Consider the following 22,344-nt stretch of genomic DNA (forward strand, 5'->3'; position numbering starts at 1 on the left):
GCAGCAGGTGGAAGTTGGGGCCAGGTCCTGCTTTTGAATTGGCAGGGTTGATGAGTGATGAAGTTTGGGACACACGCTGCTCTGCCCTTAAACTCACTGGGACTGGGTCCCAAAGGGTCACTCGGGAGCCAGTCCAGGGGTGGCTGACCCCACTGAAGCCACGGGGTTATGGGCCCACGCCCACACCCTGCCCTCGTGTGGGCGACTCAAGAAGGGCCCAGGGCTGGGAAGGGCTCTGGGACACATCTGTTCTTAGCCCAGCCACTCCGTGGCTGAGGGGACTAGGGTCCAAGAGAGCTCACATGACTTGTTCAAGGTGACAGATGTGTCAGACACAGCCCAGGGATCCGACTCATAATTCAGACCTCTTTCCGTTACCAAGGGTTTCCTTCACCAGGAGGAAGGTCTTCAGATTTTCGATGATTCCCACCTCGCAAGGTTGAACTAGCAGATGAACTGAGGTCTGCACATACAGCGAGAATCAGCCCATTTCTAATGGGTGGTGCTAATACTGCCCAGGAAACAGATGGTTTAGGAAACTAGATCATTCTAACAGCTTACAAAAAAAATTTTTTTAGTAATGTCAAATAAATTTTTATTCATTTTCCCAGTTTTATAGAAAAATAATTGACCCACATCACTATAAGTTTGAAGTGTACAGCCTGATTTACACATATTATGAAATGATTATAATAGGTTCAGCTGACATCCATCATCTCATATGGACATGATAAAAAGAAAAGAAAAAAGGAAAAAAACTTTCTCCTTGTGATGAGAACTCTCTGGATCTACTCTCTTTGACAGCCTTCTGGTATATCATGCAGCAGTGTTAGCTAGAGCCACCATGTGGTTCACTACATTGTTTTGATTTATAATACAAGATCATCGTTAAAAAACTCAGAAAAATGTAATCTTATATAAAGATCACTCATCGTCTTACCCCCAAAGAACCACTGGAGAAGCTCAGTCTCAGCCCATGTGCTGCTTCCTGGTTCAGGTTTTGCATTCTCGGCCTTAAAGCCTCTCTGGGCACGCTCTATTCCAGCACTACCCTGGGCACTCCTAGATTTTATTGATAATAGGTTTTTATCCTCATCCACATGCATTTGTTGAGTGCCATCTCTGTGTCCTGAAAACACCTATCGGTCCCAAGGCAAATCACAGTTGTGTCTGCTTTAAAGCAGCGTTTCTCAGTTTGCGTACCGTTGACACTTTGGGTGGATAATTTTTCATGGGGGCTGTTCTGTGCATTGGAGGGTGTTCAGCAGTCACTCTGGCTTCTACCCACCAGATGACAGTAAGTCCTCAGTAAATGTCCCCAGGAACTGCCAATGTCTCCTGAGGGCAATGTTACCTATGACTGAGAACCGATGCTCTCAGGACAAGTGGCAGGGCTATGTGTTCCCTCTGGGCCCAGGCATCTGACCGTGGGCGGCCGCCATGTCCATGCTCACCACCACATGCCCCGACACTGTTTTATACCCAGAGAAGTGCAGGACTCTGGCTTTCTGGTGAACCAACATCATTTTCAGTTATGTCAGTGGCTTTTCTCTGGAATTGATGACTCACCACCAACCCCACCTCCTGGGCCTCCCCAACTTTGCTCCAGGCACCCCCTCTACAGGGCAGCTCCCAGACATGAGCCAGGTGAGAAGCCCTCAACCATTAAAAAAATCCCAAAACCGAAAACACCAGTGCTTCAAACTTAAAAGCAGTTGGCCGTGCATGGCCCAGGTTCCTGGCTCATGGTACACACATTTCTCTCTCTCTCCCCCTCAAAGAGTTCTGAAAATCCTACAAACTGATTGCTTAATTGAACTTTATCACTTTTTTTTTTGGCTTAAGATACGGATGTGTATTCCCACCTAAAGACCTTTGAACTTACTCTTGACTCAGAAGCTAAAAAATCTCCACAGAGGTTAATGGCCTTCGGACAACCTCGCCCGCTGTTGGCCTTTGAATTGTCAACAGCATTCACACAACATGGGTACAGTTAAAATACTGTGTTATATATACGAAAGCTATATAAGAGGGCAGATCTTAAAACTTCTCACCTCACACATGCACGAGTATAACTGTGAGGTGATCGATGTGTTCACTAACCTTACTAAGCTTGGCAATCATTTGCAGATATACACACATATCAAATCATGACATTGTACACCTTAAGCTCACACAAGGTTATATGTCAATTATAGCTCAATAAAGCTGGGGAAAAAATCTCCTTCTGCTTTGCTAAAGCTTTAGTTTGTTCCCAACTGCACCAATTTACATTCCCACCAACAGCGGAGGAGGGTTCCCTTTTCTCCATACCTTCTCCAGCATTTGTTATTTGTAGACTTGTTAATGATGGCCATTTTGACCAGTGTGAGGTGATACCTCATTGTAGTTCTCATTTGCATTTCTCTAATAATTAGCAATGATGAACATCTTTTCATGTGCCTCTTGGCCCTCTACATGTCTTCTTTGGAGAAATGTCTGTTTAGGTCTTTTGCCCATTTTTTGATTGGGTTTCTTATTCTTTGTTTTTAAAAATGTTTTACATTGGTGCAGCCACTATGGAAAACAGTATGGAGGTTCCTCAAAAAGCTAAAACTAGAGTTGCCATATGACCCAGCAATCCCACTCCTGGGCATATATCTGGACAAAACTATAATTCAAAAAGATACATGCACCCCTATGTTCATAGCAGCACTATTCACAATAGCTGAGACATGGAAACAACCTAAATGTCCACAGACAGATGAACGGATAAAGAAGATGTGGTTTATATATACAATGGAATACTACTCAGCCATAAAAAAGAATGAAATAATGCCATTTGCAGCAACATGGATGGACCTGGAGATGATCATACTAAGTGAAGTCAGAAAAACAAATACCATATGATATCATTTATATGTGGAATCTAAAATACGACACAAATGAATTTATCTATAAAACAGAAACAGACTCACATAGAGAACAGACGTGTGGTTGCCAAGGGGGAGATGGGTGCGGGAGGGATGGACTGGGGGTTTGGGGTTAGCAGATGCAAACTACTGTATATAAAATATATAGACAACAAGGTCCTACTGTACAGCACAGGGAACTATATTCAATATCCTGTGATAAACCATAATGGAAAAGAATATGAAAAAGAATGTATATATGTATAACTGAATCACTTTGCTGTACAGCAGAAATTAACACATTGTAAATCAACTATACTTCAATAAATTTAAAAAAAAAGTTTTCCTACAGAAGTAACTGCTGGGTCTGGGATTTGATTTTGTTCTATTTACAAGCAAATTAGTTAGTCTGTTGCTGTTTCATGGATGCCCGCAGAAGAATGAAACCCCTGAGTGAGAGACAATGGGTAATTCAATTTCCAGCGGCACAGCCGGCCGGGGAGCTTCAGCTGACAGGCTGGTTCTCCCCTTCCTGCCTTGCAAGTCCATCAGGGGCAACTAGGGGGCGCCTGAGGGACGCCTTCTTGTGGAAAGGAACCTGGAGCTTGGGAAACCCGCATTTTATAGCAAGCAGTAGGAACACCTGCTCTTCTTCCTAGAAGACCTTTACCTCATCCACCAAGGCTGTTTGCTGCCAACAGTGCTGACCATCAGGCTAGGTGAAAAGCAGTGAGGACTCTGCATTCTTGGCATAGCTGGCAAAGCCAGCTGGAGAGCAAGAGGACCTTGGGAAAGGAACTCAAATTCTTCTTACTTTCTTGGAGAAAAGGATTTTAAATCAAACAGGCTGAAAAAAATTAAGAAACACACATAGGAAAAAAGTACCTTCCTCCCTCATTATTGTCATTAGTTCCACTCAGCAATTACTCAGCCATAAACATAGTCACTCGAGTGCTTTTACTACTTTAAACAATGGACATTCATAGTTTGGATTCCCAACCTTTAAGACAGGATCTCTTGAGTCCCTCCACTGCGGATGTGGACAGGAGTGTGGGGAAAGGCAGAGTCTCCCGGGCACAGTCTTTCCACTCCTGCGTGGCCACAAGAGAGCGAGCCTGGAACATCGCCATACATGGAGATAAAGAGCCCTCAGAGCCTGGGCAAGCCTCTTTACTCAGGAATGTCTTACCCTGTTCCGGGCTGGACGTGTGCTTCTTTGTTCTGCTCAATCGCCTGGCCAGTCCCACTGCTCCAGCTGTTCCCAGTGAGGAGGGTTGGAGTCCGTCACCTGCTGCAGTAGAGGGGTGGGTACAGACCATCTCCCGCTGGTCATGGGGACCAACGCTCATCACTGAGGCTGGTCTTACTCTGTCTCTTCTTTACATTCCATCCAGAGCCTGTGTGAGTTGTGTGTTTCTTGGTGACCTCAACACCTGCAAACCTTACAGGGGGTTGACGTCCTGGACCTGGTGTTTCTGGGGATGGGCAACCAGTGTCACACGATCGACAAGTGGACTGACCTTTTCCTCCACCATGCCTTTACCTCTCCTCTCCAGACATTTATCTACTAGTTTTACATTGTCAAGATTTATAAAAATTATAAATTATTCTATAGTTAAAGCTCTTCTGTGATAGCTAAAGGCCCTGAAGGCTCAAGTGACACGAGGAAGTGGCCGAATGCCGCGGCCCCCACTCCCGCAACACTGCCTTCTCCTCCCAGCCCGCACCTAAGGCCTCACGGGGAGCTCCCCGCGATGAGCGGCCGAGGAAGAGAAGACAGGCCTGGGCTCTGCCCGATGTGCGGACACCGCCCCCCCAGTGGACAGCTGCAGAGCCACAGCCCCTCCCTGGACACCCCTGAAGGACAAGGTGACGGAATTTACACCACAGAATTAAGATATGGAGTATCAAGAGAAGTAAACCTCACGTAAAGAATGAATACACACACCCCGTAGGTGCTGTGTCTCTAGAGAACCCTAACACACTGGGCAGCAGTAAGCAGTGTTCTTACTGCTCTCCAGGTGACTGTGACATGCTTCCCAGGTTGATAACTCTGATTTAAGGAAGTAGCATTATTAATTCATGTCAAGAGCAATAAGTTTTAGGGCAAAACTCATTGCCTGCACTCTTTTCAGCAGCCGGCAACAAGAAACAATTATCAAAAAAAAAAAAAAAAAAACCACACGAAAACACCAAAAAGTGTTTTGAAAAAGTGCTTGAGAATTTACTGTACAGTTTTTTAACAATTTATTTATATGTTGGCTTCTACACGCTCTTACATTTGTGTAAAACATTTATACATATTCTTTACAATTTGTACATACATTAAACGGCTGTAACATAAACACTGTTCTATGAGATTTTATAAAAGAAAAATCAAGTAGGGAAAATTTCTTATAAAACATTAACAAAAACCCGTGATATTGAAGAGCAAGAAGTTCTCATATTCCTGTTCGTTTGTTTTCCTCTGGTATTTATTTTTTGGTTTCACTTTATTTGTGCTGGCCCAAAATTTCCATTTTCTATCATGTAACTATCAGGTCAGAAGAGTGAAAGCAGGTGGAGAGGATGCAGTAAGGCAGCTGTGCAGGACGCCGACATCTGCAGGAGTGAGACCGTGTCCGCGAGTGTCCAGAGTTAAAGCTGACGCTTTGCAAAGATCCTGTTTGGCTTTATGCCATTCAGGGAAGTATTAGTGATCAGGAAAATTCTGTCTGAAGTTTAGGGTACAGTCGGGAATAACATCGCTCTGTGCTTTTTCTCAAACGTAAAAGCTCGGGATGGCCTCACATCATGCGGGCTGCCACCCTCCTCAGCCCCTAAACTCCTTCCATTTGGGGGGCCGGGAGAGGTTTGCTAACCTGTGCTTTATCTTTTCAGATAATTCCCACTGGCACGCTAGTCTAAATCAGATCAAGCGGCAAATCTCGCTTTCCCTGGCATGTTTCACGAGGTCTCACCGAACACCTCGAGACTTAAAAATGAGTGGAAAGCTCGGGAGGTACGTCTGCCCACAGGGCCGGCCCTCCCGGGTGCAGGGTCAGCACGGCCGCTCCTTCCCCGGGAGCAGAGGCAGAGGGCGTCCCCAGCTTTCTCGGTGAATTCTTCCAGCCTTACCGGGGCTCGGGAAGAAGCCTGAGGAGGGAGGCGCTCCTCCCAGCAGACGGCACTTTAGGGTAGTGGGCGCAGGGGCTCTGATCCCGGGGTTCGGCCAAGCTTTGTCCTCTGAAGGGACACGTGCGTCACGGGCACATGAGGGGCCGCAGCCCCGGGAGCCCCTCTTTGCTTTCTCTCTCCAGAAAATGTAAGCACTTGAGTCATAAATATCTCAGTGAAAGGCATGTAGATCTTCCTAAATAGACAGGAATCCCAAAGGGCTGAAAAGAGTTATAAAAATATACAAACATATATATTTTTTACTCTGGCATATTTCCTATTTTTAAGAAAGCAATTAGTAATTATCTGACATTGGGTAAGAACTGGAAGGTCGTGGGTGACTCATCGATTACATTTTTCTGTAAAATATCCTTGGGGAAACCCCTAATTTTCCATTCAAAATTCTGACAAACTTTAAGTACTTTCCAAAAATAGACAATTTCCTTCCATTGGTTTAAATAATGGATGTGGAAGTGAACAAAAGACTATCCCTAAAGCACTGATGCCTTTAGGCGCTTAAAGGAAATGCAGTTTTTTCCAACTCTGTTTCTTTTTGGTTTTCTTTCTTTCTTTTTGGATGATGGAGGGAGAAAATTAAACTGCGTCGCCCCGAGTCAGAAGGAAGCACTTCGGCGTTTCTTCACGCTCGTTCTGTTCTACATCACCGGGAAGCGAGCGAGGGCCTGCCTCAGCTTTTCCGCAATCTGGTGAAAAACAGAACAACTGTGAGACATCCCCCACCGTGACTTCACGGCACTCTATCATTTCCACGTCTTCTGAGTTAAACATGGCAAAAGTTTCAAATCCTTGAACTGGTCGATGCTCCTAGTCTCTCCAGCACCAACCCAGCCTCCGGGCAGTGGAGAGGCCTTCCTAAACCCCGGTCGCGGTGGTGCCCGGCTTGCAGGAAGCCCCGCTCCTTCCTTCCCACAGCGCAGCTGCTGCCACGCTGTGCAGCATCGTTCCTAGACCATCCGCCTGTCCTCCAGGGATCCGGGGGATCCGGTCTCCGTGCTGGCCCAGACTCCCCTGCCCTCGCAGACACCTGTGAACTCCTGAGACTCGGCGGGCGAGCGGCTCCCCACGGGGCCCAGCTGCTGCTACACAGTGTGGAGACAGGATGCGCCTTCAGCTCGTCTCTGAAACCAACTGTTTCCAACACGCAATGGACAATATGCACAGAGCACATCAGCCACAGCTCCCTTCCAAGAATGACTGTTGGAGAGACACGTGCGGCAGTGTCCGCCCAAAGATAAGATGACGCGTGCATGGATGTGGGCCTGGGGCTTGCCTATCATTATCCCTGAACATACATGAGATGACACCATGGAAACAGTGGAAAACTTAGTAAGAAACATGGCAGCCAACACACGGTCACTGTGTAAGTTACAGAACTTGTCTTCGATGTCTGAGTTTCCATTTATTCAATACATGCCAGATCTCTGTTTTCTGTACACTCTGGTAAATAACAGAATTGCTATGCTGAGGCACAAAAGTTAACATTTTCATTACTGGTTCCTGAGTGAAAATATCTATGGTTTCACCCTCCCTCTCGTTTTCGTTTTCTTTCTGAGATTCCTCTGGTACACTGCGAAAACCTCACTCACAAACAAAGCCAGTCTGTGCTGTCCTGCAATGGTGCCAGGCTCCTTCCCCAGCTGAGAGCCGGCAGGGACGGCAGGGTGACCTCATCTCATTCACAGTGTTCCCTGTGCACAGAGGGGCTGGAGGGAGGGAAAGGGACCACACAATAAGGGCTTCTTGGGGCCTCACAACCAGCATCCAATAATCTTCTTCTTAGAAAAATAAACCCCCTTTTAACCCAGTGTTACTCAAAGGAAAAGGCGGATTTGATTAAAAGAGATTGGAAAACCCCCTGCCCAATATTTAGCCACCTTTGGTTTATTAGTTAGGGTTAAAAAATACAAGCAGATTAACTTCATAGGGTCAACGTACGTGAGCAGGAACCCTGCCCTCCCCGTGTGCACAGAGGCCTGGGAGCAGGGCCGACTCACCGTCTCGTAGAACTGCACCTGCTGCTCCAGGTACAGTCGGATGACGCTGTTGTAGTCATAGATCCGGTTACTGTGGAAGTGATTCATCTCAGCTACAACCAAAACCAAGACAACAGTCAGTGCCCCCCGGACTTCAAACGGCCACAACTGGTGTCTCTGCTTGGTTATGATTAATCATCAACCGATTTAATCCGGTTGGCCCGTGACAGTTCCTGACAAAATGCTAGAAAGAGCCTAGAAAAACAATTTGAACAGTTAATGGCAAACAACGCTTTCCAGTAGATGGACAATTACTGTTGATTGGCACGTTAATAAAATCCTATAAGGCCCAATACAGATAATCACCCAAATGGCAACTCCTGTTTGAGCAGGAAACCGACTTGGTCTCACCGTCTACAGATGGCTGCAGCTCAGAACGTCAAGTCTGTTTACAGGGGACCTAGCGAGGCGCCCGCTGGCTGCCATGTCCCCTCCTGCACAGAGACTGCCCAGGCAGGTCTCCTGAGGGACTCTGAAAAGCTGGGCAGAGGAGTGAGACGTGAGCAAGGCCCTCTTCAGAGTGGAGCCTGGTGCCGCTGAGCACCAGGGCTGCCAGAACTCAGGCTCTCTCCAGGCAGAGGGTCACACGCCCATCCTTCCTGTTTGCTGAATGTACCGATTCAGCAAATGAATCCCGTCTCTAACTTTGCCTCTCAGCACCCTCACCCCATCACCAACTCTGGAGACGCCTCCTTATCAGGGCTCCTGATCGCCTACCCCCCGCACCCCGTCTTTTCCCTTACTTATACTCCACACCTACAAAGCCAACCGCCTGCATAAATTCCTACAAAAAGCTCACTGTTCTGAGTTTTATGTTGTTACAAAAGTTGTACAAAGCCTCTCGTTTATTTATTTGGATAACCCCAAACACAAGTTCAAAACCGACTGCCCCGTTCAAAACCCTTCAAAGCCCAAAGCTTCAGTCAGGCTTCCCTGTTTACTTCTGGACGCCTTTCACACATTCTTCCCTTCTCCCACACCTTCCCTAGTCCCAAAGGATGTCCTTTAGAAAAGCCCGCAAATACCCTTCATTCTCTCCCCTAGCACCTCATCTTCTTCGGGTTCCCAACATCTCAGACAGCAGGAGTCAGGTCTCTGGTCGGGCTGTCCGACTAACGTCAGCCTCCGATTTGCACACGCCCTCCCCCACTCACTAGCAAACCCTCTCCCTTGAGCAGTGCTTTTTTGTTTGTTTCATTTTTCCATCAAAACCTTTTAATGGCTTCTTAATGCCCACAGCAAGTCTAGACTCTTCCGCCTGGCTTTCGAGGCCCTCCACAATCACCAGAATTTTTCCCCTAATACTCTCCAAGTGTGTTTCATTCCCAAAGGCCAATGACCTAATCTGGTACCATTATTTTGTGTGCTTTTGTTCATACTGGAACATCCTTCCCCTTCCTCCTTTGCCCATGTATGTTCTATCCATCCACCAAAAGAGGAAAAATCCATTCACTGCTCCTATCTGCTGGAAAACACTCAAAACATTAATATTTTCTCTTTATTTACAGTCAAACTATGCCAAAAATGCTATGTTCAAACTCCCTTCACATTCTATGGTCTCGGGAGCTTACATGCTGCTGAAAGCTGAACGCTGGAATCTAATCTGGATAGGGGCTGATATTAAAGGTTATGAAAGGAATCTTCAAGGTCTCCAAGAAATAATAAAAATGTACAGGTTTAATCAAGCTGTCATTCATAGTTATGTCACGTAAATGCGTGAAAAAGTAAATAAATATTACAGTTTTTCATTAACACTGGGATCCTGCAAACAACAGGCTTATGAAGATATTTTGAATCAGTTCTTATTAATTTTTTTTTTTTTTTTTTTTTTTTGCGGTACTCGGGCCTTTCACTGCTGTGGCCTCTCCCGTTGCGGAGCACAGGCTCCGGACGCGCAGGCCCAGCGGCCATGGCTTACGGGCCCAGTTGCTCCGCAGCATGTGGGATCCTCCCAGACCGGGGTATGAACCCGTGTCCCCTGCATCGGCAGGCGGACTCTCAACCACTGCGCCACCAGGGAAGCCCAGTTCTTATTAATTTAACTGCTGTTCACATTTGAGTTTCTCTCCAGCAAGGAAGATAGAAAATTTGCTGAGGAAAAAACCTCCACTAGTTAGCCACAGACCTTTCCTTCTTACCTTGCAAAGCATAAGACATTGTCCCAACACGCTTCACCATGTTCTGTTTGTCCTGTGGGGTGATCTTACTGGTTGCAACGAGTTTATCACTTTCTTTCACTTTTTCTATTGCTCCCTGTGAAATACAAAATGCAGTGGTATCAATAAAACAAATCTAAAAAGATCAATTATTAGTTTAAAATATAACAAAGCTAACATATTCTATAATTGACTTGCTACTGAATAGGAAAATGTCCCCACAAAATAAGAACATAAGGTAAGCATCTATATGTAACTTCCTGTAAGTCACTTGGAGACAAACATGTTGCTATTCTTGCAAAATATAACTTAGCTGAAAGCTACAATTTTATGCTACCACACAGCAGAAAACTAAACAGTGCTCTCTTTCTGTAATACGTATAAGCCACTGCCATGATACGAGTAGTACATGATGGGAAAACAGGCACTAGGTTCAGGAAGTCATCCGATCCAGGTGAGTCTAGCATAGGCACTGGGGCACTGTGTCTCTGTTACAAAGTAGAATACTTCATAAGCTGGTGCCTAAGTGGGCTGATCATAAGCTTTACTGTGATTTCTGTAAGAGGCACTGAACTGATTTTAAATTAATACTTAGACGGAAACAAGTGTAAAAGTTGCCGAACATTTCCCACGCCCGTCTCAGCGCACTGCTTACTGGCACTGTCTGGAGAGTATTAGTCAGACTCCCTGCCTAGAATTCGGATGGCAGGCGCAAACTCCTACAACATGCTAACTGTTCTCAGATTTTTCCTGAGATTTTCATTTTCATTTTATTTATTTTATCCCCCTTTCCCCCCGCCGCCAGTCTTACTGCAGTATAATTGACAAATAACATTGTATTAGTTTAAGATGTACAGCATCATGAATTTGATACATATTTATAATGCAAAACGATTACTATGGTAAGTATGTTAACATCCATCACCTCACTGAGTCACAAACGTTTTTTTTCTTGTGATGAGAATTTTTAAGACCTACTTTCCCTGCAACTCCACTTCTGGGTATATATCCAAAGAAAACAAAATCACTATCTCAAAGAGATATCTTGTACTCCCATGGTCATGGCAGCATTACTCACAATAGCCAAGATATGGGAACAACCTAAGTGTCCGTTGATGAATCAGTGGATAAAGAAGATGTTCTGAGTTCTATACTAAGCTATTTGAAGTTGCATAAAGCTTACTTACCTATGCTACCCCTTCATGATATTTCAATTATAAAGCCAAATGCTAAAATGCCCACTTGCCAGGACTGTTAGGATCACAGACCAGGCCTTTGTAGAGAATCTCTTAATAAACCCAAGTATATCACAATACTCTAGAGTACTACAGTTGATAAAATACCCACAGTAATGAAGTAGTACACAGATTTTGAAAGAGAGAGAAAAATTAATAAGAATCAAAATCTGAGGACACCCCAAACCAATCTTTTATTTAGTTTTTAAAAACCTTTATGATGGGAATGATATAGTTTCCTTTTTATTAATATAAACATATAAAATTGATATTGACCATTTTGATTTTAATTGGGAGACCCTTCGTCAGGCTCGGGGACAGAACAACTTACTTCATCTGGACAGGAAAGGACCTTTGAGGACCTGCCCACCCAGCACACAGGGTCTCACTGATGAGGGAAAGTACCATTCCTGACACTGACTTGAATAACAAACACCACGATGATTATGCTTGATACCTGACCTAAGTATATCCATAAAGGAATATTTATCATACTTTAGGTTCTCTCAAAATAATCTTTTTACGGAATAAAAGAAACTAAAAAACTATCCATGTATCTAGACATGTTAGGACCTCACTATTTATAAATACTCCAAGCCGTTCCAGCTGGTTCAGAGACCAGCTCCTGACTTGGGGGCACTGAAGGGTCAGCCTCAGGCAGGTGGCGGTGAGCCTGGGTTCTGATTCACCCGGGATGTCATCTGTGAACTTCTATGATCAAGTTACCTTGTGAGCGCCAATAATGTCAGGGAAGCAGCCAAGGAAACCTTTATATTCATGATTACATTCCATCAGGAAATGGAGATCTTTCTTTGGCTGTAACAAGACACAGACTGGTTATTATTGGCGGAGGAATTCAGACAATCAAGGAAGAGAAAACTGTTATATCTGAGGACTGTATCAGCCAAATCCACCAGGCACTACATTAAGTTACGGAGTGTCAAGCATTCAGCTTAGTTTTCCTATAAGAAAATAATCCCCGAGAACTATACTCTCATCATAGGTTGTGAAGAAAATGATAAAACAGAAAATTTTTTGGTTGGTTGGTAAAATTAGCTATTTTGAGGTGGCCCAAAATACAACACTGTGAGACAAAAAAAAAACTGGTTAATACTGTACGTTTACATACGAGCAAATAAGACCTTAGATAGTTTAATGTCTAAATTTTAGCAGAGAATAAAAATAATTATTAAAAATGTGGTAACCATTAAAAGTGGCAACTTTAAATTTTTCTATTTTTCTAGATTTAATTTTTAATAGTTATGGTATGCACAATTCTAAAAATGTATCTTTTTTTTTTTTTTTACAAGTATCAGGAGAGTAGTTAATGACCACATGAATGTACGTGCATACAAACATATATTTCAAGTCATCATCTGAAAAAAAGGTTTTTAAATTTAGGGATTTGAAACAACTTGGATGGTTATTCTCCTTAAGGAAACTTATTATCTGTTATCGATGAACATAATTGAAATCAGGCTATTAAAAGCTCCAATGAAAGCCATGTGTCTGTAACAAAAACCTGCTCCATACCGGGAACTGCACCAGGGGCTTTCTCTTTATTAGCTGTTGGAGCCTGAGATCCTTTCCAGGTAGGTGCTGCCATCGCCATTTACCAGACCAGGAAACCAAGGCTCAGACAGGCTGAGCAAGAGTCCAAACAGGGACTTGAGCAAAGCTTTCCTGTATGTTTTAATCCCCTCATGGCTGAGAATGGATTCAAACCATCAACACTGGAAGGTATTTAGGTTTCATGATGATGAATTTATCCATCACTTTAGCTTGGCCTAAGAAATACTATTACCCAATGTAATTAACAAAGATACACAGGGATAGAAGAGAATAGCCATTTGGAAACTTTGCCTTAAAACAGGTTTTAAATTAAATATGTGGATGAGGTAGCATAAAGTCTTAATTGGAATTGTGGGGTTATGTCAATACCTGTTCTGCCACAAGACTGGCAATTTCTTCGTAAGTCTTTCCTGCTTCTGTTATTGCGTCATTGAGATCTGTTTCACCTGAAAATCATTACAGTTATATGAGTGGTTATAACTTATATTTCCTTTTCATTTATTTTATTTTAAAAATTTATTATGGAAAACTTCAAACTTTTAAAATCTACAGAATAGTATAACGAGCCCCCATTTACCCATCACCCGACGTCCCAATTAACGGCTCACGGCCAAGCTTTTAGTCTCCTCCCTACCTCTCCCTTTCACTGGTCATTTAACACTTCATCCATACATTTTACCTAAAAGATAAGGACTCTTTAAAAAATAAGGACAGGGCTTCCCTGGTGGCGCAGTGGTTGAGCATCCGCCTGCCGACACAGGGGACGTGGCTTCGTGCCCGGTCCGGGAAGATCCCACATGCCGCGGAGCGGCTGGGCCCGTGAGCCATGGCCGCTGAGCCTGCGTGTCCGTAGCCTGTGCTCCGCAACGGGGAGAGGCCACAACAGTGAGAGGCCCGTGTACCACAAAAAAATAAAAAATAAAAAAAAATAAGGACGATACCAACCTCACACCTAAGAAAAGAAAATTGTTCCTGGTATAAACTGTCCAGCCAGTGTGCAGCTGCTTGGTATCTCCAATCAAGTTGGCTGCTTGAATCAAGATGCAAAGACAGCCCACATGGCATAGAGCTGATGTGTTTCCTACATAAGTTCTTTCTCCTCCATCCTTTTTTCTTGCAAATTTCTTTTTGGGAGGTGTATAAGCCAGATCGTGTACCTTGGTACCACAGTCTGGGTTTTGCTGACTGAGTCTCGGTGGTGATAACACAATCCTCTGCTCCCTGTATTGCCTAGCTCTTTTATTTTGGTACAGGTCTGCAAACTGGTGCTATTCTACTTCTATCACTCCTTCTTTATTAGTTGAAATACTTCTATAGAGAGAAACTTCCCTTTATCAACTTTTTGGTTACCTTCAGGTATAGCAATAGGAAGAGCAGGTTAAATGCTTTTTCCTCTCTACAGTTTTCAGAATAGTAAGTTGATTCTCTCCTATCCTCCAAATGTAACTGAGATTAGCGTTTTAAAAAAGTATCATTGCAAAGTCTGAATTTAAACATATTTGATATGCTACATTCCACAGCAGTTATTATTTTCACTAACGCTCACATTTTCTCTTCATTGGACAGCCGAAGGCTCTTCAAACTGACATCTGAGTTCTTCTGCTAGGAGCTCTCATTTATTTCAGGGGAACATAATGTTTAGAAACTGCCATGTGGGTGGTGCTAGGGGTGCTTCTTGTTACTGGATTGGATAATTGTTTCTAAGCCTTTCTAGTGAACACAGCCAAGCGTGTATCTGTTAATCCCAAAGTCCTAATTTATCCCCTCACCTCTCCCCTTTGGTAACCGTAAGTTTGATTTCTATGTGTGTGAGTCTGTTTCTGTTTTGTGAATAAGTTCGTTTGTATTGCTTTTTTAGATTCCACATATAAGTGATATCATATGATGTTTGTCTTTGTCTGTCTGACTTACTTAGTATGATAATCTCTAGGCCCATCCATGTTGCTGCAAATGGCATTATTTCATTCTTTTTTATGGCTGAGTAATATTCCATTGTATATATGTACCACATCTTCTTTATCCATTCGTCTGTCGATGGACACTTAGGTTGTTTCCATGACCTGGCTATTGTAAACAGTGCTGCTATGAACACTGCTGCTATGAACACTGGGGTACATGTATCTTTTTGAACTAGAATTTTCATCTTTTCTGGATATATGCCCAGGAGTGGGATTGCTGGATCATATGGTAACTCTATTTTTAGTTTTTTAAGGAACCTCCATACTGTTCTCCATAGTGGCTGCACCAATTTACATTCCCACCAACAGTGCAAGAGGGTTCCCTTTTCTCCACACCCTCTCCAGCATTTATTATTTGTAGACTTTTTGATGATGGCCATTCTGACTGGTGTGAAGTGATACCTCATTGTAGTTTTGATTTGCATTTCTCTAATTAGTGATGTTGAACATCTTTTCATGTGCCTGTTGGCCACAAGATATGCTTATCTTTCTAGGCCTGGGGTTCCTCATCTCGAAAATGAGGGACCAGGCTAACGAATCCTCTAAACTCCCACCCAGACTAAAAGTTCTGATAATAAGACACAATTCAGCCAGGCCAACAAGAAATATTCATATATGGGAGCCCCAGATCTTACATTTTGGTTAGAGACTACCTTCTTCTTCCTGAAAATACTCAGACACTGACCTCCAAAGACATGCCTTCTCTGGGTATCAGGATAAACACTACGGTGAAAATACTAAGTCTATCATTTCTGTAAGTGATAGGATGCCCTCAAATTGAATAGGTGTCACTCACCTGGCAAATACTTTTACTTCCTATCTGCTCCACAGGCCAAATTAAGAAAACATAAACCAAAATATAAAAGAAAACAGCTAACTTCTTCTTCTAAGTGTTGTCAATGGAAATGCACAATGAACTCAAAATACCACAAGTAACACATACGATATGGGATAAGTTGAAAGCAATTATGAGTTATGGAGAGACATAAAGCAACATGAACTTGTTACTCAGTAAAAATTTTTCCTCCAAATACCTTGATAAGATCTGGCTTTTGACAGTCAGACTTGACTTCAGAGTTTGGCAGAGAGACGAAGCAAGGGCAGAGTGTCACATACCATAGTGGCCTGTTTTACTAAAACACAAGAGCTATCTGAGCCCAAGAAAGGCAAAGAAGCTAGTAAGAAAAAACAAATTATAACAACCCACCACTTTTCTCAAAAGTAGTAAGGTGAGGTTGCAAAAGTCCTCAGTGGAGCAGATGAAACTTCATTGACGAGGGTGCTTAACTGCAGTTACTGTTTGTTTACAAGAGCCTGAGGAGGCCAGTCTGTGTGGATAAGACACTCAAGGTCCAAAGAATAAATAAATAAAGATGTACCTTGATAACCACTAGAGCTGAAGACTGTTGCTAAACTCTGTAAGGCCTTGCCTATCTTCTGATATTCCTTGGGTAATGCTGAAAGAGAAAAAGGAATAAATCATTAACTAGTCCTCTGAGCAAAATGAAATGGATCCAATTATTTTCTAAAAGTACTATTACAATAAAAGAAATTTGAAACGATTCAAAATAGTCTATATTCTTAATAAAATATTGATGTAAAATGATTGTTTTTAAAAATTAATGATTGTTTCTTCAATTAATGTTTTTAGTTTTAAATTAATCAATTGTTCAATTAATGGCGGACACTATTATTATGAACACCACCACCACCCACATTCTCATTCACTGAATGAACTCAAAGTGCACCAGGAGCTCACTTAGAAGATGACGTCTAGGTTACAGTCCTTTCACGTATACCACCCCAGCTTGATCGTCACAACAACCTCCTCTACCAACGCAGGTACACCATCTTCATTTCATGGGTTAGGAGAATAAGGGTCATATGGCTAAATGGTGCATCTGGCACTTGTGATTCCTAATCCATTGCTTTTCCCACTCTGCTATGTACGTATGAATGATTATTTGCAAAACAAAAACAAAACTGAAAGCAATGGGGTGTGCAGAAAAATGGCAGTGGCACCTCACAGGATCAGGGAGGAGGGATTTCAGTTTTCTCATCTGTATAATAATAAGATTAACTAAATCATCTCTAAGGCTCCTTCTAGTGCTAAAATTCTAGGCTTCTGGGATCACTTTGGAGGACTTCCTAGAGAAGAGTCTCGTATCTTAGGCTACCTTTTTTGCATCTATACATAGTCCCCTGAAACACATCTGCTGCCTTTCAAAAGAAACCATTACTTTCATTTGAAGACAGTGTTATATTAATAAAGAAAAATGATTCAAATGTTTCTTTAAAAGAATCTAGGCCAGAGAAACTTGACATATAGTCTATAAGCTGTAATAATCAGGAAACACAAATTCAAACTATATCAGCTTGATTTTAATAAATTGTTCACCCTTTTGTAACTCAGCTTTTGCCTCCATACCAGGGGTTAAAAAATACTTGTCATGTGCTTCACCATGTGTGTGCTAGAGTTCTTCTTCACCAGAGTGTGTGCTACATTTCTCACTTCACAGATTAGGAATTTTAAAAAATTCTTTTGTGAGAAAAAAGAAATTATGCCTGAATCAAATTCTAAACAAAATACTTCCACCCCCTTTCCCCGCAAAAGAGAGCAGCCTAGAGTTACTACTATTTCATAAATTTGGCCCATGGATTTTACAGGACATGGAGCTGACCAGATGTTAGACATAAGGGATTTGATTCTTTAAAAGAAGCCATAATCCCAGATTTTTTGTGATCTCCTTAAAAAAATCTTATTGTAATATTTGCACTCACTTAAATTTTTCTTAAAAACAGGGAAACACATTGTAAAGCAATTATACTCCAATAAAGATGTTTAAAAAAAAAGGGAAACAGCTGAGTTTACAGTTAAAATTATTTTAAAAATTAAATTACTTCATTTACATTTTAGAGAAGTGTCACTCCCCTTTTTGCCCATGAGTTATTCCCTGTGACCAAAGGCTTGAAACGGATTTTGTTTTCTGCTGTTGCGTTTGTCTACGTTATGTTTTCAGGCTCAGTTCTATTTTTAGTACTTCTTTGCCTTGGGAAAGGAGCAACTGTTATTACTCCTGGTGTCTGCTCCTCAAGCATGAACAGCTGGTACACGACAAATGGTTCTGTTGATATAAAATGTCATGTGAATGGTGGAGGGCCATTCAGTGTAAGGCCTGGCTTTATCCTCCAAAGGGCCAGATAGGAAATATTTTAGGCTTTGCCAGGTGGCAGGTTTCTGTTGAAAGTACTCAACTCAGCCACCCTCAACATGACAGCAGCCAAGGCCTGATCCCCACAGCTGGACACCTGACTGTGTGTGCTTCTCTCCCGGCCTATCTGACGCCAGGGCGTGGGTTTGGGGAATACAGGAAACCAGTTCAGCAGAATGACGGTCTGCAAACAAAGGGAAGGGAGGGAGGACAGGAAGTTCTTGAGGATGTGGAACAGCAGGCAGAAAGCAAGGGTGACAGCGCCACTTTCTTCTCAGCAGTGTGCGAGTCTGACCCATGTACGCACTTTCTGCTATCACCTACCACTGGTTTTGCCTAAAAATTAGAGCTTTAGTCAAATATACAACTTACTAACATTCATCCATCTTACCAAACGGATGAATATTAAAAACTAAAATCATGAGATTAAAAATAACCACAGGCACTTTCTAAACATGCAGAAAAGGTTAATCTTCCACAGGCGACAAACCCCAAATAACTGGAACTATTTAAGTGAACATGGTGTTTTCCACAGGAGCTCTTGAACTGGCTTTGTTTGAGCCAGTTTTCTGTCGTTTAACGAGGGCTGAGAAGTGAGGTTCCTGCAAGAGCTGTGGGTATGACGTGACTTTGGCTCACTAAGCGCATTTCTGTTTGAGGTGGTCAGCTTCCCCAGGGTGACAAAGGCCGTGGCGGAGGCCGTACCCCCACCTACAGAAGCCAGCCGCGGCCCAGGGTGGCACTTACGTCCCGTGCACCGCTTCCAGTGCTCCTGCCCCACGGTTAGCAGCTCCTTCACGCCATCATCCATGGCTTTGGTGAATTTACCGACAGCATCACACTTCTGTTCTCTGTGGGGCAAAAACATGAGGAGGTGGGTCCTTGACTTCACTATCAAACATCCAAACAGTATGAGGTGTAAGGAGAAAAGTCCATGTGGTCAGGGGAGTTCACACCAAACGTGACCACAGGTACTTGTTTCTTGCTTTATAACAACTGCACTTTAACTAAATTAGTCTTAAAAACAGGCTGGGGCTTCCCTGGTGGCGCAGTGGTTGAGAGTCCGCCTGCCGATGCAGGGGACGCGGTTCGTGCCCCGGTCCGGGAAGATCCCACATGCTGCGGAGCGGCTGGGCCCGTGAGCCATGGCCGCTGAGCCTGCGCGTCCGGAGCCTGTGCTCCGCAACGGGAGAGGCCACAACAGTGAGAGCCCGCGTACCGCAAAAACAAACAAACAAAAAAAAAACAGGCTGGATTCGGTTTTTAAAGAACTACTTCAAAATCTGCCATTTATATTTTAACTCTGCTTCCTTCCCCCTTCAATTCCTTGTGAATTTTAACTAAAATTATTCTAAAGTAAATAAAATCTTCATTTCTTGAATATCTTTCTTAGTGAAATTCAATCACTGCAGGTACCACTGAATCTATAAAAACATAGTACAGGTTGCTAATGGTAGTTGTTCATTCATTCCAACAAGTACCTTAATGAGTCAGAGAAAATACCCCAGACGCATAGCATCTAAGTGATACTGAACATACCAGGTACTTAAGGATGTAAAAAGTTTTCACCAACTTGAAAAAATCATCACAATATACTTTTAAATGAAAAAAGCAGATTATAAAAGAGAATGCATAGTGTGAGGTCACTTTCGTTTAAACAAACAATTTTTCCTTCAGATACAAATGAACAGAGGAAGGTTTGGAAGACCACAGACCTAGGTCAACATATTAGCATTGATTTTTCTCTCTGGGTAGTTATAAGACTATCTATATATTTGGTAACACATAAGCAATCATTTTACATTAAGAAAAAAGCTTCTTAAAATTTAAAAAAAAAAGCCTATGATTTCTTATTAGTCTTTACGCAGCAAAGGAACTACTCCAGATTTTCAACCAAGCCTACATTAAAAAGAAGATGACAAGATTAAAAACAGGATAGGAAAAAAACAGAAAAATCAGGTTTGGGATTGCCCCCTTCAAGGCGATGTTCAGAGAGATTTCTGTCTCGTGGACCATTCTGTGGGTGCCACCCTGTCTCATCATACTTTATTGGAAATAACTCCTAACCACAAGGTCAACTATGAAATCACTGACTTCAAGGTAAAAGGGAAGCAGACTTTAACTGATGTTATGGTTAGAGAGACAGCGTTTCATGAACAAACGATGCTCTCCTGTCATCTGACTACAAGCCCCACTCATTTTACACACTCTAGTCTGACGACTGGCCGAGACCTGTAAGCAAAGGAGGCGGACTCAGTTTGGGGAGAAGGGAAGTTTGGCAGCATCTCTTACATTTCTACTAAGTCCAGGTCAGGTGCCTCTGGCTCCATGGTGGAAAATATCATAACTCCCACCAGCTCATCTTTCTCAGCCTTCCTTTTCCCGGTTTTCCATTCCTGTAAATAGGAACGTTGTAATGTTAAAGTGGAGAGCAGAGCCACACTGGTCTTTCAGACTTCCCTCCTAGGATCGGCTCACTGTCATCTTTATCCTTCTAACTTTCAGGAAGCAGCGCCCACACCACCTCCCTCTGCAAACGCGCCAGGCACCTATACATCTCCAACGTCATCTCATACGTAAACAGTGTCACTGCACAGAACGGTCCTTATGAACCCAAGTCCTTCCAGAGTGAGGTGACCCAGCACCTTTCCTTTCCCAAGGCCCACCCATATAAACACATCCACGAATGCGACGAAGTGCCTCAAGTTTTTAGGTTGTTTTTAAAAAAAGATTAAAGCTTTTCTATAATATAAGATAGGAACCAATATTATAAACTATTAAAAAATTATTGCAAGTTATACACACACACTAAAGTACCCAAAGCAGAAATACGCACTGCAACGAATTCTCACAAAGTGAATTCCTGTGTAACTACCACCAAAGCCAAGAAAGAGAAAAGAGCTAGCATCTCCGAAGCCCCTGTCCTGTCCCTTCCCAATCACTACCCCTTCCGTCCCCTACACGGGTGACCATGATCCACTCCTTTCTGGTTATCATTTCCTCACTTTATAGAGTTTCACCATCTGAGCCCCTACACCATGGTTTTGCTAGTTTTATTAACTAGCTAAGACGCTACCCTAAGCATTCTTTTGTGTCTGGCCTCTTTTGCTCAGCCTACGCTGAGAAGCTACGTTCACACTGTTGTTACACTGTAGTTCATTCATTTCACTGCTGTATAATATTCCATCGAATGACTGTTCCCCGATTTATTTACCCCATTCTACTACTGGAAGCCACCCCCAGTCCTGGCCAAGTTACGGATGAAGCTGCTGTGTACGTGTCTCCTGGTGCATATGTGCATGCGTTTCTGTAGGCATTTACCCAGGAGTGGAAAGTTGTTCAAGTTTAAATAGATAAGGCCAAACTGTTTTCCAAGCTGGTCTCATCAGCTTTCACACCCACCAGCAGTGTGCGTGAGTCCCAGAAACTCCTCATCTCACCAAGAAGACAATTGGTACAGTCAGTCTTTCTAATTTTAGCCTTCTGGCAAGTGTATTCACTGTGGTTTAAATTTGCATTTCTTATTACTCATGAGATTAGGTACTTTTCTATACATTTATTGGTGATTCAGATTCTTTTGTGAGGTACGTTACCAAATCCCCTATTTTTCTACTGTTGTACCTTTCTTATCAGTTTGTACGGGTTTGCCCATCTTCTAAAATCCAGCCCTTTGCTCATTATACGTGTTCATATCTTTGACTTGTTTTTCTTTTTTAACGACTTACTGTGATAAACAGAAGTCCCTAATTTTAATGTAGTCTAATTTGTCAGTCTCTTGTTGTACCGTTAGTCAGTTCTGTGCCTTATTTCAGAAATCCTTCCCTACACTAGGGGTATGAAGATTTTCTCCTACGTTACCTTCTAGAAGCTCGCTTGTGTTGTCTTTCACATTCAGACTTGTGAACCATCTGGAATTAATTTTTTTTAAAACTTAATACAATGGAAACTTTCCAGAAAAAAAAAAGTAGAAAGAAAAGTACTTTAATAAACCTCTATAGATTCAGCTTCAAAAATTATCAACTTTTTACCAATCTTGTTTTATCTAGTCTCCCCCATCCTACTTTTTTTTCTTGTTTATTTTAATGGAAATCTCAGATATAATATCATTTT

At 42.7% G+C, this 22,344-nt stretch overlaps 1 protein-coding gene across 5 annotated transcripts in view; it reads right to left on the reverse strand.

Annotated features, from left to right (window-relative positions):
• Nucleotides 1-5,088: 5,088 nt before the first annotated feature.
• The window catches only part of SNX9 (sorting nexin 9), a 91,412-nt gene continuing 74,156 nt past the window's right edge, over nucleotides 5,089-22,344 (reverse strand). For 2 of the 5 annotated variants that reach the window (XM_004263680.4, XM_033404179.2), the window contains 8 exons: nucleotides 20,527-20,630; nucleotides 18,982-19,085; nucleotides 16,402-16,479; nucleotides 13,434-13,510; nucleotides 12,219-12,308; nucleotides 10,240-10,354; nucleotides 8,063-8,154; nucleotides 5,089-6,751 (listed from right to left, as the gene is read on the reverse strand). In XM_004263680.4, the coding sequence (XP_004263728.1) occupies nucleotides 6,704-6,751; nucleotides 8,063-8,154; nucleotides 10,240-10,354; nucleotides 12,219-12,308; nucleotides 13,434-13,510; nucleotides 16,402-16,479; nucleotides 18,982-19,085; nucleotides 20,527-20,630 (708 nt within the window). In that variant the 3' untranslated portion in view covers nucleotides 5,089-6,703. The other 3 variants (XR_004476429.2, XM_033404181.2, XM_033404185.2) reach the window with 3 other exon arrangements.

This window comes from Orcinus orca, chromosome 12 (assembly GCF_937001465.1).
Source record: "Orcinus orca chromosome 12, mOrcOrc1.1, whole genome shotgun sequence".
Lineage (NCBI taxonomy): Eukaryota > Metazoa > Chordata > Mammalia > Artiodactyla > Delphinidae > Orcinus > Orcinus orca.